Below are 17,099 nucleotides of genomic sequence, written 5' to 3' on the forward strand. Positions count from 1 at the left end.
TCACCAAAATCACGTAATTGGGAGGTAGCTAATACCCACAGAGGAGTCATTCTTAACCTTAGGTCTATCTAAGGGATATTTTGGCTTTGTAAAGGGACTTTTTTGACTTTGGAATTAGGGAACACTTATGTTAGAATTTTGGTGATAAGACAATATTTGGAAATTGTGTTTTGGTGATAAGACAATATATGGAAATTGCGTACGGATTTTTTCTTTGTAATACAAAAATTCCTCTTATGTTCTTGGTGAAAGAAAATAAAGGAAAACAGATTTTGAGTTCTCTTTCTAAAATTCTGAATTGTTGAAGCATGAAAGTGTTGATTCTCTTTGCAATGAGTGTTTTCATGGTATCATGCAAATGTTCATGAATCTTGAATCAGCATGGTGCTAATGATCATCTTCAAGCGTAGCTCTTGACTGTCCTTATTAGCAGTTTACATTAATCTAAGAAAGCTTTGAAGCCATTTGGTGCATTCGTTGTCAGTAGCTCTCTCTATCCTTCAAATTCAAATACATCTGTTACATCCCAAATTTTGACCTAATTTTAAACTTGTTCATAACCGTTGGATTTAACGAATTATTCTTTCATGATCATGTGAAATAGGTAGTTATTTATATACATTGTATTAACTGTTAATGAAGATGATCGTTAACCAATAACTATTATTAGGTGATTAGCGGTTGTTTGATTTAAAATAACAATTAATATGCTTTTATGAATTATTATGGAATTATTATTATGGCGAAAGTGTTTTTCATGGGTGATTACGAGCGAAGATGAAGAGGGGGGAAGCATTGCTAAACAGGATCATCAGAATGGGATGTTCGCTTAGTTCAGTCACCAGGATTGGCAGGTATGACCTTAAACTTCCTTGGAAGGGATGCGATGACTTGATCACATGATACATTTATGGGACCCGCATGAGCTATTAAGAAAATAATCTAGGAAAAACATAAAATAATTTAATTTAAAAAATAAAACATACCTCAAGAGATTTTTAAATGATCTTCATCATATTATTATAATGAATACTTGCATACATACATATAAATATAAAAATGAAATGGCACCAATAAATTATAATAACATAATTTAATGATGTCACCCCATTTATATACTTACATAAACGTATGCAAATATATATTATAATAACAACTGAAAATTATAATCTTTCCAACTTTTTATTTTATTTTATTCTTTCCTCCCTCTCCATAATCAATTTAATACTTGGAATTCGAATAGTTTTAAATCTTTAAAAACCGATGGAAGCCGAGAAGCCATGACTAGTCTTTTAAATATAAGTCGTGATGGGACTTTACCTTCTTTTCTGCCACCATTCCAAACTCCTTGTTTGCAATAAGCCGAGTTCTATTTATCACAATAATTTTTATACATCCACCAGCACCCTAAAATTTTCGTTGATACAACTGAGCCAAGCAAGATTCCTAGCTAGATTGTTGAGGTTAGAAAACAAGAGGGTACCGGTCATAAGCCAAGTGCTGCAAACCATATTTATCAGGTCATGAAGTACTTCCCTACGTTTTTATTCTTTCCTTTGTTTGAATGTAAGTTCTACTACCGCCAGCTAGGCATAGAAGTCCATTTATTTTCTTAAGATTGTGATCATCATATGTAGCTTGCTAACAGTCTCTTGCGAGTTATGTAGAGTTTCCCATTTTTATTTCTCATTGTATCCTGAACCATCATTAAAGAAGTTGAGTAGTAACTTTGATTAAGGAGTCTCATAATGTTGTAAGAACCATCATGAATAATAATGATATCATTAGCAAGATTTATGTTGTCTCAAACCATGGAAAAGATATTAAGAGCAGAATGCTCATCCAATGCACCAGGGAATCACTAGCAATGAAGCCACAAAAGGTGAAGAGGTGAAAAAGGGCAAAGTGCTCATAAATTTTAATGCACCTGGGACTCACCGACTGGTAGCCATGAAATGGTGAAGAGGTAGAACAAATCTACAAGAAAACAAAAAAGAAATCAAACATGAATAACTTAAAAGAAATATGCTCAATAGCTCATGCTTATCCCTGAAATGGAACCTATTGTCAAGTCGAGCGATGGTGATCGGGTCGATGAACCCATTGGAAATCCTTGGCCAAGGTAGTTTATAGGTATATTTGTCATCTAATGATCACTTGATGTCAGTAGCGCCAGTTATGTAAGCATGTCTATTTCATACCCGAGCGGACATTCAAAACACCAGAATGCTCAAGTGGCTGAACTAAAGAACATCCCAAGCCCAATCCCAAGGTAGGGAGGGTCATTCTAATTTAATAGAATGTGTGGGGATAAGTATGGTCCGAGGTTGGGAGGTTAAGCCTATGTCAATGCTTCTCCTCTCACCAATGCCGAGGCTTGCACAACTAACTAAAGATCCACTGATGATGCTTGTATGTTCCTTTCTTTTCTTGTTAAGCATTTACTTTATTTATCTGTTGATCATGAATATAGATATGATAGATAGTCGTTAAGCTAGTTATTTCAGCTAAACATGATTACAGTTATGAGTAGTTAATCATTGAACTAGTTATTTCAATTGAATATGATTATAATTTATTTTCTGTTGATCATGTATACAGATATGATAGATAGTCGTTAATCTAGTTATTTCAGCTGAACATGATTACAATTATGAGTAGTTAATCGTTGAACCAGTTATTTCAACTAAATATGATTATAATTTTTTTTTTGTTGATCATGTATACAAATATGATAGATAGTCGTTAATCTAGTTATTTTAGCTGAACATGATTACAGTTATGAGTAGTTAATCGTTAAACCAAAAATTTCAATTGAATATGATTATAATTTATTTTTTGTTGATCATGTATACAGTTATGATAGTTAGTCATTAAGCTATTTATTTCAGCTGATCATGAATTGCAATTATGAATAGTTAATCGTTGATCTTGAATATGATTATAGTTTAATTTCAATTAAAAGCAATTAATATCATGGGAAAGGGATTCAATTATCTACATATAATGCTGGGAGTTTTAGTTAAAACCATCTATGTTTTAGATATGGAAATTCGTTTGTTACAACATCTTTATTGAAAAATATAAAAAATTACATCTTACGAGGGAGCTGCCCCTCTAAATGCAGAGGAAGGCCGCATATCAAGGGCCTATCCAACTGTTGGGAATAGTTTGCCACATACACTCCCTTGGGCTAAATTATATCATTTTTCCGAGTGACAAATCTTTTTACCTACTATATATAATCATGATTATATATATATGTGTGTGTGTGTGTGTGTGTGTGTGTGTGTGTACAAAAAAATAAAGAAATATAGGGAATCATAAAACAAAATCATTTGATACTGTGGTATTACATCATTGATCAATGCCAAAAGGACTTGGTTGACGGTGTTGACAACAATGGACACATGGCAAGAGACATGGGCAAACAAAAGATAGAGGAAGACCCATATCCATTTATTAGAGTGAGTGATCTATAAAAAAAATTAATAGCTTGATAAGCACTCTCATAAATACCTAGTTGCAGAAGAACTATTTTCTCTTATTCTAATTTAGTCGTAAAATTGAAAATCACAGAAGTTGTTGGAGATTAGGCATTATCTCCTCAGATGTGGTGCGACTCGAAAGATCATGTTCCAAGATGAAACAATAGAAAATGGAAAACTGAAATTATATAAATAGATAGTGTCAATCACCACTATAGCTTTCGCAATCGATTTTTCTCCACCAAGTGGCCTTCACTCTCAGGAGCCAACGCCCGCACTAATTTCAATCTCAAGTTTCAATGATAAAGGACACTGAAACTAACTTTTTAATGTGTTTTTTTTCACTAAAAAAAGCTAGCAGACACCGACAGGTTTGAAAGTATGTTGGGATTTGAGAGAAGTAGCAACTTATGACGACCATGACCAATCAAATTTTGACATACCAGTGTGTACCAGGGATATTGCTACAATTGCTACTGTATCTGCATCGAAGAGATGCTATAGAATCTAAGAATCATTGTGCAATGTTTTGATCAAATGGCCATTGACATGGTGAAAGTCGATGATTGTACGTTATGTCCCCCATCATGATGCCAAATGAAACTCTCCATGGAATCCTCAATCCACCATTTTGACTATACAAAGGGTTTTTCCATAGCAACTTCTTCTACCTATAACAAAGTTGAAGTGATCCCAATCAGTAAGGGAGTGATCGTCCCTATCATCGTAGAACAAGAACAACTAGCTTTGCCTATTCACAAGGACCTGATTCTATGTCCACACATCACATGCCAACAGATGTGGTCACCGTCATCAATACTCAAGGCATTGTGTTTAGAGAGGTAGCTAGATATTAGAGGATAGTTGGTTGCTCACCCTAGCTTCATTACGAGTTGGAAACAACTAACTAATCCCCGATGGGTCAAGGTCATGCGCTCGTGATTACACCACCATCATGGACCATGTGACATATATATGGCATGGCATCACCATCATTGTTGCATCACCAAAATTGAAACTTGCAACTAGATGCCCAACTAATAGTGGGACTCGAAACCCCTAACCTATTCTAAAGGGCTCTCACCCTGGCTTGTTTGAAGGGCCCCTACCATTTTGTGGAGGTCGATGCCATGTTCCCTGCTATTCTATGGCCCATACTCCCCTACAAGGCTACCCTTGCTTCTCCCCATACTGCATACCTTGCTTCTACAAATTAAAACTAAAAAAACCTCACATCCCCTGTACGGGGACATTTCTGAGACTTGGAGACTTCGCAAAAACATCCCCCCACGACACCACCACCTTTTTCACCTCTAATAGAGATGCCATTGGATTGATTGCTATATGATAGATGCCATTACAAAATAATTGCAACCTTTAGCTTTGAAAAAACTAGTTTTCCTTTCAAGGGGCATTCACAAAGATGTTATATCATAGATTTTGCCTTGAAGATATCAAATCGCCTAAATTTGTCAAGCAATGCACCCCTCCCCCCACCATCCAGAAACTTTGGCCCTTTGTCCCCCCATACTCGAAACCCATCCTTACATCCCCCTATCAGAAAGCTTTGTGGAACTATGGTATATATTGAAGGAGACAAATTTTGAAGGATTAATTGAACGAGAAATAGGAGATCGGAAATAATCAAATCAAGATTAAAAGCATCTATTTGAAATTAGAAAATAGAAAATAAAAGTAGGGCACCAATTCATTGTATTGACCTTGGATTCAATAATATTATGTGAAAGTGTGATATGAATTTAGGACTGCAATATATATTCCTTTCTGGTATTCTATTAAGGTAATTGTAAGTAATTGCATTGTTTTTTATTTAAGTAAAATTAATTCTATTTCTATTTGATAAAAATGTGACGACATATTCATATAGTTAGTCTAATTTGAATCGGATAAAAATGGTTGCAAAATAGGAAAGTCAATCAACCTTTCAAGTTCATGAGAGTTAAAGTTCTATCCTATCCTTCATCAAGCACACCACCCTAAGATGAAGCACTTGTGGATCGGGAGGCATATACGTGTTCCCGAGCTTGGTGAGGAAGGCAGTCTCCATACTCTTATCAAGCATGTGGTTTAGCCTAATGGACTAGGAAGCTGATTGGTGATCTTAGGCTTGATCAAGGAGGATGGAATGCCTCCAAGGTGGAATGAGGGATGGAGTGGACCATTTTCCACCCATGCTCTCGCAATACAAGGATAACTATCTGTTGATGTCAGTTTTGTACCACAACATATAGCAATTGAATACTTGACATGGAATGTCAAACACTCAATCCCTCTCTTGAAAAGTAAATACTCATTAAGACATGAGAAAAACTCCAATGTTCCTTACAACTGTGGATACTAACTCAGTTATATTAATGTGATTTGTTGGTTAATCACATAGGCAGCCTTACGTTGTTCATTAGAGGATAACTTGGACTTTTGGTGTGATGGTGATGATGTCGGGCTTTGTAAAGTATATGAGCGCTAAACGATGTTGATGGTGATGATGATGGAGGGTGTGTGTTCAAATGACTTATGCCTTCCTAACTTTCTTAGAACGAAATCCAACTGCTCAACTACTTGTTGTTTTACTCCTACTCCTATGAATGGAAAGATTAGCAAATGGACGGGGATCGAATCTAATGAAAGTTTACCAGCGGCTCTACCTCCATAGATGCAATGATTCAAGGGAAAAAGACTAGATTACCACGCAAGGCTTCCTAACAAGCCACTAGGATGCTAGTGGCTTAGTTTATAGATCCCTATCAAACATCCACTAATATCACCATGCAACTTTCCATCTACTCTTACTCTTAACAACTTTCTTGAAATGAGATCTACTTTAACAACTTCAATGAAATTTAAATCTAACTATTGGAAGTAGAAACCATGCAATAACACCAAGTGTTCTTAATCACCATGCAAATCACAACAATGATAAAGAGAAGCAATTTTGGAATTATCTTAAGCAACAACTTTCTTCAACCCTTTACAAATGAGAGCAAATGGCCTTATATAGAGGCCAAAATTACAACCAATGTTAGAGATTAAGAGGCAAAATCAACGATCCAAATTGGATCCTAGGAACCCTAATTAGGGTTGCCACCCCATCGGCCAACGAGAAGACGCCACCTCATCAATGGACCAATTGAAAAAAGGAAAAGTAGCAACCAATGAGAAGGCACCAAAATGGTAGCCAATCAAAATCAGACACCTATCCTACCTAAAAAGGAGAATTTGCCACTTGGGCCTACATCAAATGATCTTCTAATATAATTCTACCCTTTTCTTTCATCTTTTTAGCCAAGGCAATACTTGGCTAGCCTGTCATTGACTTCCTTCATGGGAGGGCAAAGAGTGTGCTTCATCTTGAGCTCAGCTGAAATGATCATGTTGCTCATTGCTTGCAATGTCTTCTCATGATCCTTCTCATATTCTTTTGCATATCTGATAAAGGCATTGAGGGAGGCAAGGGTGCCCAAATGTTTCTTCTTGATGGCAACCTTCCCCAACACATCCAATCTTGATCCCAATTCTGTCTCATTAATGTTCTCCTACTTTATATCTTCAAAATCAAGTGCAGGCCCAACATTGCTTATCATGGTTGAAAATGAAGTGTCAACACCTAGGCTGTGTTGTGCAATCTCATTCCGTATCTCTTCAAGTATCCTCAATCTGATGGTCAAGGCAACAAACCAAGACTCTATTGTATTCATTCCTCTTTCATCTACCAACTTGGTTCTCTCCAAATATCTCTCTGGTAGCTCAATAAATGCATGTAGCCTGGGAATGGCTAAGTTCTTGACTGGAAGGAAATTCTTCCACTCACCTTCAAATGTTCTGAAATTGTCTCTAATAGCCACCAATGACCTGAATGTCAAGATAAAGGAAGGCGAAAAATTTTGCCCAGCTTGAATTATATCATGGATCCAATCTTTGACTTCGTGCAGTTGAGCTGATATCTCTTCTATGTTGCTCCCGCTATCTTATGGAAGGGTTGCCTGATCAACTGTTGGATAGGTTGGCAATCTCTCCAATACTTGTTTTCGGCCTCCAACTTTACAATCCTCTCATTTCCCTTCCTCAACCTTTCTCTAATTGAAACCATGCCTTCCTGGATCTCCTCACGTTCCATTTCATCCGTGATTCTTCCCAAGTTATGCTCTACTATCTCATACTCCTAAGCTACAATCTCATCTACTACCTTGCTAACCCTTTGGTATAGCAATTTGAACTTTTCGGTGACCCTCATCATCACTCCTAATTACTTTTACCGCCATTTTTGCAATTTGTTTATGTTTCTCACTATCTTCCTTTTCCACTGACCCTTGAATATCTTCAACTGTTCGGTTAGTCAACACCTCGCCTCTTGGCATAAGCATTTGCCTTAACCATAGCGGTGCAGTGCATCTCCCCAAATCTGGATTCGGTTCGACTAGCAAAGCATCACCAATGGCCTTAAGCAACTGGCTTATTTCCTCAATATCAATTGGCCTATCCTCTTCTTCACTAGTGACTGTCATATCATCTCCATGTTGGTTGTCCGAGAGAGGAGAGTACTCGATAATGTTGGTATAACCGCTTGATCCCAAATTAGAGCTCACCTCTACCGTGGCCCCTTGTCCACTTGTATTATCCTTTTGGCCTCTAGCCTCAATTATGCTCTCCCTTGACGGTGCCACATTCTGCCTCTTCGCTAAAGGCTCCTAATGTTCTTTACTTTTCTCAACCTCCAAACCTCTCTTCTTGCTCTTAACTACTCTTTTTTGTTGGCTACTACCTTCACCTTTCTATCCGACTAACTCCGCTGGACCTTCCTCTAATTTCATCTTCTCATAAGTAAGGCGTACCTTCTGACTTTGTAATTGCCTTAACTTCCCATTGTACCATGACTCGATGTGTAGATCAACTGTCCTTGTAACTACTTCAAAGGAAGGATCCTGATGATCATCCCAACCCCATTCCATCCACTATATCATAATCTTCTCTTAGCACATTTTCATCATCTTCCAATTAATCGGGAATATCAAGGCCTCTCCATCTGATTGTTCTCATCATGCTCACTAACAATCTTGAGAAAGCTAGCTTTCTCACATGAAAGTCATCCTGTGCATTGGCCCAAAAATCTTCCATAGTAGGAATATGTTTGAATTTGTTTTCGTGAGATGCCTTGATAAGACCATTAAGATCGAATCTCTATCTTGCTCTATACCATCCTAGATGATACCATTCTAACTCCTCCGTAGCTGCAGAGGCAAAAGGATTGGGGCAAGTATCATTGCCTATTCCAAATGAGAAGGTAATCCCTATCTCACCTTTAAGTTTCACCATCTTGTCATAATGCTCAAGTTGCCTAGCTAACTCCATCAAAACCATCTTGTCGGGTGGGGTACCTTGGAAGTCTCTTGGGACAAATTGTACTTACTGCCACTCTAATGTATGTAAATTGTGGAATTTGGATGAACCAGCTCCCATACTTCTTAACTTTTGCTTTCGCTTCCAATGAGAGCCTTCTAGCAAGTATCCCTTGTAATATCCTTACCGTCTTCATGGCAAAGGTGTCATAAAACATCTTATAATCTTTGGTGTTGTGCAAATGAAGCTATAGATAGCACTCATGCACCAAACATTGCCCCGGCTCATTGCCAATCACTCCTAAGGCCTTAAGTCCAGGATTTTCATATAGTCTCGCAATCAAATAGAAAAGGTAGGATCCCATATAGAATTGCTTTTGATTTTGCATTGTCCTAAGTTGCAACTCTAAATTTTCACTTATAATTCTAGCCCAATCAAATTTTCTCTTTCCATATTCAATTTCATCAATAAAGAAGTACATCCAATTCTCGAATTGCATACTTTGAGCCACGCCCATGATTCGGTTGAGAAGCGCAATTAGATCGTCATACTCTACTTTGAAATCAGACCTGATGAGCTTTGACAACCTAGTAACTCCCTTCTTGCCCTCATGTAACCAATTCTTCTTTAGATGAATGAAGTAAGCCTCCTAGTTATCCTAAACTAACTTGGCCACCTGATCCATCATTACCATTGTCATGCCTTTATACTGGGAAATATTAAATACTTATTCAACCACTTGTCCGCCGATGTTAGCTAGCACTCTCTTCCCTTCATCAAAAATGATGGACTTGGTAACAATATCAAACCAGGATTCACATTCTATTACCAATTCCGGACAAAGCAAGGTAGGAGGGAAAGTCGCCGCATGTACAATTCCATTTTTGTAAATCTTCTTCGCCATGGGGGATTGTCCTCCCTTCAATTTGTCTTTCAACTGTACCATGTTCACTGTACCGATATTGGTATCACTTATTCGCCTCACCTTCGAGAAGAAGGTGGTCTTAGGCATCATGTCTTCCTTGTCTTTTTTGGTATTCGTTCTCTTTGGATTCTTGCTTGCACTAACATCTACCATTCTAAACAATCATTTCTGCCCCTTCATTCTAAATGATATGGACTACACTTAACAACCTCCAACCTTCTTTCTATCAATGGAATCTAGCTTATTTCTGCCTCTCCAAGTCCTATCTCTACACTTATCAATCTCCAAACTTCAACCTAGGTGCGGGACTACCACTTATTTTTGCTTCTTCGTTACCTTAGGATGGACAACACTTACATCTCCCAACTTCAATTCTAGGGTAGTCTAGCTTATTTCTGCCTCTCCAAGTGTCCTATCATAAAATCTACACTTATATCTCCCAACTTCAGCCTATCAATAGAATGATGAAGTGGTGGATGATGAGTGCAAGAAGAAAATAAGGGAAACAAACCAAGCAAGAACAAGGAATAGAATCTGTCTTTAAAACCAATCTTCACCTCTAAAAATGAATAGAAGTTACCTTTAATCTGCCTTTACCAATAACTAGGCCCTCTTCAAGTTCTGATCAGATTTTAGAAATTTCAATCCTCCTTGCAAATAATGATGCACTAGCAAAAATCAGAATTTCAACTTCCTTGAAATTGCCCACGCTTGCCAAAAATCAGACTTTAAATCATATAGCCTCTTCACCAAATAAAATTGCCCAATTTTGGAAGGAGAAATCGCTACCAAAGATGGAGAAATTAGACCCAACAAAAATTGCCCAAGCTGGAAAAAAAATCAGATCTGCTCCAAAATTGCCCTAGGGCAAAAATTCGCCCAAGCAAGAAGGAAAAAATGCCGCCAAGAAAAAGAAAATCTGCCCCAAAAATCGCTCAAGTTTGAAATTCATCTCTAGAGGAAAATCACACATCCAAGGAGGAGGAAAAACAAATGAGGAAATACGAGGGGAAGCCACTCTTATACCACATTTTTTGCCTCTCCAAGTGGGCCGACCTGCCTGGAGAGAGAACAAAATTAAATTAGCCCCTTAATTAATGGTCCAGATTTAAATGCAACATTAAAATTACTTAGCCCATAGTGAAATTGGCCCATGTAATTGCTAATTTTTATCAAAAATTGCAAAATAAAAACAAGGTAAGCCTAGGAGATCTCAAATTTTCATTTAATAACACTTTGGCAATTAAAATATCATTAAAATCGAATCTAGTGGGCTAAAATCAATTTTCAATTCCAATTCTCCAAATTCCTTTATCATTTTAAAATCTTCTAGGCAAAATTTCAATCAAATTAATGAGATTTTGCAATTTAGTCCACTTTCAATGTTGCAATTACAATTTTAATTTTTTAAACAAAATAAATTCCTTTTCTAGCAGTCAAAATCGATTTTCCAATTTCAATTTCACTATAAAAAAAAAATCTTTTTCATCAAAAAAAATATCAAGATTCTCCAAAATGACTAAATCTAACAAATTCATTTTGAAAATGCTCAAGCTTATACAATTATTTCAAATTTTCAAAAATCCATCTAAGTCCAAAATTTGCAAATCTACCTTTACCAGATATTAACTATCAAAAAAATGTTGTTTTTGAATTTTGTTTGGCCTAAGGATAAAATTACATGTTCCGGAAAATTTTCGCACGGGTGACCGGAAGGCGTCCAAGGTATAAAATTACCAATTCGAAACCTCTGGGCAATTCCGAAAAAATTGCTAAGGCAACCAAAAAAAGGGGATCTCCAAAAGTTTTGGGGCGATGGTGTGAAAACTTCACAACACTATCCTTGAAATTGCAGTTTGCTAAGTGGAATATGCTTTGTATAATTGCTAATTTTATTGATTATTTATGTATTTATATGTTATTGGATTCCCAACCCTTATGAAACTCATTGGTCTCATGGATTACATTTAAAATGTTGACTAACATGATTGTTGGTCATAAACCAGGATTAATTTTATTAAAGGGCTTTTCTATTGGTAAATTTATTCTCTTAAATTCTTGATCGTATTACATTTCTTATTTTTAGTTGGAATTGTGGTTTTATGGCAGATTACAGTAATAAGGGACATTAAATTCACATTGGTGCCAACGGTTATTGATTTTATCACCTAAAATTTTCAGGAATTGCAGATTTTCACCAAGTGATGTTAAGCAGTTCTCATTTTAAGTACTTCCAAAACTTTGTTCAAGTTTGTAGGTTATCAATTTTTTACGCAACTTTTTTAAAAATATATAAGATTTTGTGTAATTCTCATTAGTGCAATCTGATCTATCACATTTTATATCAAAAATTACAAGTCAGCCATGTGGCCTATATTTGGGTATTTTTAATACACTGAGATTGAGACCAGTCTGTTGTTTTCACAAGCAACAGCTATTATAGCACTATATATAAAGTTTTATCATTAAAGTTTATTGGCGAGGTCTCACAATTGAATGTTTTTTGGGGAGGGGGGTGTATTTAGTGTAATCAATTTATATAGTGTCAACATATCATATACTTATCTTTTGGGGGCTTATACATGGGCATTTTGTAATCATGTAACTACAATAAAGTTTCATCCTAAGAGGTTTTATGCATATGATTCTAGTGTTTCTACACAACATGACATAATAAAGGGACATGAGTGTAGGGTAATGGCGTACATTAACTTCCCATCTCCATCTTGACGAAAGCTCAAATGAGTTGCATCTGGATACTCCACTTCTCTGTTTACCACATCTTGCTTATGACTCAACACACCTGCTGCAATCATTTCAGCTGACATCTCAAATTGAGAGCCTGCAGTATATGATATTGAATCTCGCATCTAATCCACATTGGATCACATCTCATATTGAAAGTCATTCTTTATGATTAATGTTTCCAAATCTTCATGGTGCATGCAGTTGACCCTATGGATTCCTTTTCAGATATATTTAGAAACAGCATCAAGGTACAAATGCAACTTTGAAATGGATTCAACATTCTCTCTGTCCTCTTTGGGGCAGAACTGTCCTATAGCTTTTCCTTTCTCAACTTCTAAAGGGCATTATAATTGTACATGGGTACCTGACAAAGGCTAATTATCAAGACTCATTTCATATTCATGTTTCTTCTAAGGTGCAATTAAGGGGGGAAGTTGGTATAATTATTTGATTGCATCTTACCCTTCAGGACTTCTTAAGCAGTTTATTTTGTATTACTTAGGTAGGATAGAGTAAATGAGTACATGTCATTTCCTTCTTTTATGGGATTCTGCTTTTTTTCTTATCATCTTAGATTTGGAAACTTAGTTACAGCAAGTCCTTGTTTTTTGGTTTTATGCATTTTACTCCTCCTCAATGGATTTAGAATCTTGAAGCTATATATTGTAGCTCTCTCCTTCCATTGGATAATGAATTTCACATTAGGCTCTCAATGTTATCAATATTGGACTTCAGCTGATATTTGCATTCTTCCCTATCTATATGTTTGCATCTATATTTTATAATCTTCAATAGTCAGCTAGATCTAGGCGTGTCTTTGAATTTTCATTAACGTCTAAAAAAACCTGCATCTAACAATGACCGCATCGTTTCACTATTTGTCAACATAATAACGATTTTATATATAATACAAAAAATCACAAATTTGCCAGTAATACTAAAACTGCTATGGTAAACAACATTTTTCACCTTTCTAAGAAAACTCATTATCCGATAATTATGACTCTTTCGTGATATAAATCACATATAGGGCAATTGATTACTGACAGCATATGAAACATGATTAGCTAGATTATTCCCAGAATAATTGGATCTATTTTATGTCATTTAGATGGGAAATACTGACTTCCATTACATGATATGAAAAATTCATTCCACAACATGAAGAATATACAGGGAAAATTCCAAAATGCAAAAAAAAATTCTTAGAAACAAAGCTCAACAAAATAAAGAGAAAGAAACAAATTTTCTTAAAATCCACACAGTTGATGAAGATAGTCCCCCATCTATATTTTATAATCTTCAATAGTCAGCTAGATCTAGACTTGTCTTTGAAATTTCATTAACGTCTAAAAAAACCTGCATCTAACAACAATCATATCGTTTCACTATTTGTCAACATAATAATGATTTTATATATAATACAAAAAATCACAAATTTGCCAGTAATACTAAAACTGCCATGGTAAACAACATTTTTCACCTTCCTAAGAAAACTCATTATCCGATAATTATGACTCTTCCATGATATAAATCACATATAGGGCAATTGATTATTGACAGCAAATGAAACATGATTAGCTAGATTATTCCCAGAATAATTGGATCTATTTTATGTCATTTAGATGGGAAATACTGACTTCCATTACATGATATGAAAAATTCATTTCACAACATGAACAATATACAGGGAAAATTCCAAAATGTAAAAAGCATATCTTAGAAACAAAAGCTCAACAAAATAAAGAGAAAGAAACAAATTTTCTTAAAATCCACACAGTTGATGAAGATAGTCCTTCCCTTAAAAAATACATACCTGCATATGCAACAATATCAACCTCAAAAAAAGCCTGCAATGTGAGAATTTTAGATTAGAATCATTATTAGCATTGAAGTCAACGATAGACAACTCCAGATTCAAGAACTCTGGATATAAGTCAATGGCTAATGAGATAGAAGATACATAGTTTGAACCAAAAATGTGTATATGGATGTTTTCAGATTTGAACATGTAGAGTTTCTTTCATTTCTATTCTCTTGTTAGCTGTATCTCAATGCTGGAACATGGAGTGTGATCTAAATAATTGATGGAAAAAAAAACTACACAACCAAATCCAAAAACATCCATATATAACTGTGGATATTTAATAGCATTAAGTATGGGAATGTTTACTTTAGGGTGATTTGGGTCCTATTTAATGATAATAATACCTTCTCTGAAGTCCCTTGACCACAATTAGTGAACTACGATAGAGATACAGATTCAATGATGTATGGTAACTTAAAATTGATGTATTTAAACAACCTTCCTACTGATATGAACAAGCTTCTGAATTGTTTCAGAAAAAAAATGTTCAGACGATAACTATTTGCAGATATAGGATCACAGACCTGCCGTGCAAGAGAAAGAGCATGATATTGCATCCGAGGACTACGTCCCAAGTCACCAAGTACAACAACAGCTGCTCTGCCCTTCTTTTCCATTTTACTAGATATTACAGCAAATGCTTTATTTGGATATATGGATTTCCTGTATGTTTTCTGCCTTGAAACAGACAGCAACAAGATTAGAAATTGAAGTGTATTAATCATTTAAATACTACAAGTTTCATGTTGAGCTAGCTCTACCAATGCAAATTACAAGAGAGCAAGTAAACCGATCAAAGATGTGATGAAAGAATTCTCAATGCTACAACTCTCTCCAAACACGAGAATATCACAGACTCACCGAGGAGATGCAAAGGAGAAACTGGGAGATATTACCTAAATAAAAGATCCAAAAGCAATGGTGTACCATACATATCTTGCATTATAAACAATCCGCATAGCCACAAATCCAAAATGGTAGTTACTAATATGTAAAAAGAAGGTAAGGAGAGGGGGAATATATCATCTTAAGTCATAGGCATAAGTTGTAGAGAAGAGGACTGGCATCTTGGCGACCCTTGGCAGTAGTTACTAAAAAAACCTCTTTCCACAGAAATAATAACAATTCATGTTTGCGCTCAGGTTTAAAACTTTAATGTGAATGTCTCCCAATTTTGAGGAGGATTTCATATATGACCATTCGGCAAGCGATCAGCTAGGATCTCATTTATGGATTATAATAGACTGTGCTCAAATGGAACCACCTAGAGCACCAACACAAGGTTAAAGGGGCAGTCCAGTTTAGTAGCAAATCATTCCATCTACCCCACGTTCTGAAAATTTGCAAAGATACAGTGTTAGCCATTAGTAAGTGATTTTCAATCAGGCCTAACAAAATGAATCCAATGATCAATAGATTTTATTGCGTGCGAGAATATTTTTTATGCTCCGAATATGAAGTGAAGTTTATATTTCTGATTGTTTCATTAAAAAATGGCGATTACTGAAAATGGGATGTGAGACTCTACAAAGGCGTTGAAACTTGGTAAAGGACTGTTACCGCTTGTAGGAGTTGGATAATCCCTCCTAGAATGGTGTAAAAGCATGTGAAATTCGGCTTATGTGTCTCTCCTTATGGGGATTGTCTTCGAGCATGAGCGTGCATTTTAGCCCCTTAGCCTCACCAATTAAATAAAAGAACATTGATCTCCAACCTAATTAACCGATTTGGCAATTTTCATTTCAATATAAAACAGCACTTATCTCCAAGCCAATTGGCTAATTTTGCAATTCCCCTTTCAATATAATTTAACGCAAATATGCAGTTTTCTTGTTTTCGACAGATCCAGGTAGTTACTAAGCTTCGAAACGCAACAAAATTCATAAATCCTTTATGCACCCAAGGAGAAAAGAGAATGTAAATTAATTGTGAGCAAAAATGCTTTTCAAATGTATGGCCAGATTATTTTGTTTTGTTTTATAAGTTAAACCCTCCTACCTGCAACGGAAACGAAATGCAGACCCAAGTGTTTTATAACAGAAAATGTCCGTCTGCATAACCCCTTTTCACAAGACAAGGGGTATGCCTTCAATATGAATTTTGAACAAACTTCGTGGGCATTTTGATTTCAGGTCGAAGATTCTGAAATAGAGAGATAAAATAGAATTTACGTCAAGGCAACAAACGAGCTGATCAACATACCGATCAAAGAAAAAAAAAAGATAATCAACATATAAATCGGAGTGAATTTAATTTATCCTGTGAGATTCAAATGCAGGTGCCTTCGCTGCCAAGGGAGGTAAAATTTGAGATTTCGGAAACCGTCATTACTAGTTTGAAAAGGTTAAAAATTCACTAGTTATTATTAGAAAAATTCACTTGTTAGTTATTATTGGAGGAAACTAATGGAATCATGAGGTTTCATATTAGTTAACATAATCTAAAGCTGTATAATTTATAGATATATTAATGTTTGCAAAAGCTATATTAATTTGTATGATTTTTTGGAATTGAAAAATACAGCTTTTTTAAAATTGTATTCGCTCATGATAAAAAAGTAATGAAAAAAATTAATTTTCTTAACAAAAATACAAATAGTCATATCAACATCTCTATTAATGAATGCATTAATTGCAACTTTATATTTTCCACATTTGTGACAAGTTGATAAACTAAAAAAAAAATCATTTTTCTACCACCTCTATTATTTAATATG

At 35.5% G+C, this 17,099-nt stretch overlaps 1 protein-coding gene across 8 annotated transcripts in view; it reads right to left on the reverse strand.

Annotated features, from left to right (window-relative positions):
- LOC149580025 (UDP-Glycosyltransferase superfamily protein) overlaps window positions 1-16,752 on the reverse strand; it is a 62,267-nt gene extending 45,515 nt beyond the window's left edge. Inside the window, exons 1-4 of one of the 8 annotated variants that reach the window (XM_089788469.1) lie at window positions 16,666-16,752; window positions 14,908-15,061; window positions 14,728-14,760; window positions 14,333-14,366 (exon numbers count right to left, since the gene is read on the reverse strand). In XM_089788469.1, coding sequence (XP_089644595.1) covers window positions 14,333-14,366; window positions 14,728-14,760; window positions 14,908-15,000 — 160 coding nt within the window. In that variant the 5' untranslated portion in view covers window positions 15,001-15,061; window positions 16,666-16,752. Of the gene's footprint in view, window positions 1-14,332; window positions 14,367-14,727; window positions 14,761-14,907; window positions 15,717-15,943; window positions 16,048-16,381 lie in introns of those variants that run through there. The other 7 variants (XM_089788476.1, XM_089788433.1, XM_089788462.1 and 4 more) reach the window with 7 other exon arrangements.
- Between the last annotated feature and the right edge of the window lie 347 nt (window positions 16,753-17,099).

Source organism: Cupressus sempervirens, chromosome 1, assembly GCF_028749045.1.
Source record: "Cupressus sempervirens isolate cs-2001-9-10 chromosome 1, ASM2874904v1, whole genome shotgun sequence".
Lineage (NCBI taxonomy): Eukaryota > Viridiplantae > Streptophyta > Pinopsida > Cupressales > Cupressaceae > Cupressus > Cupressus sempervirens.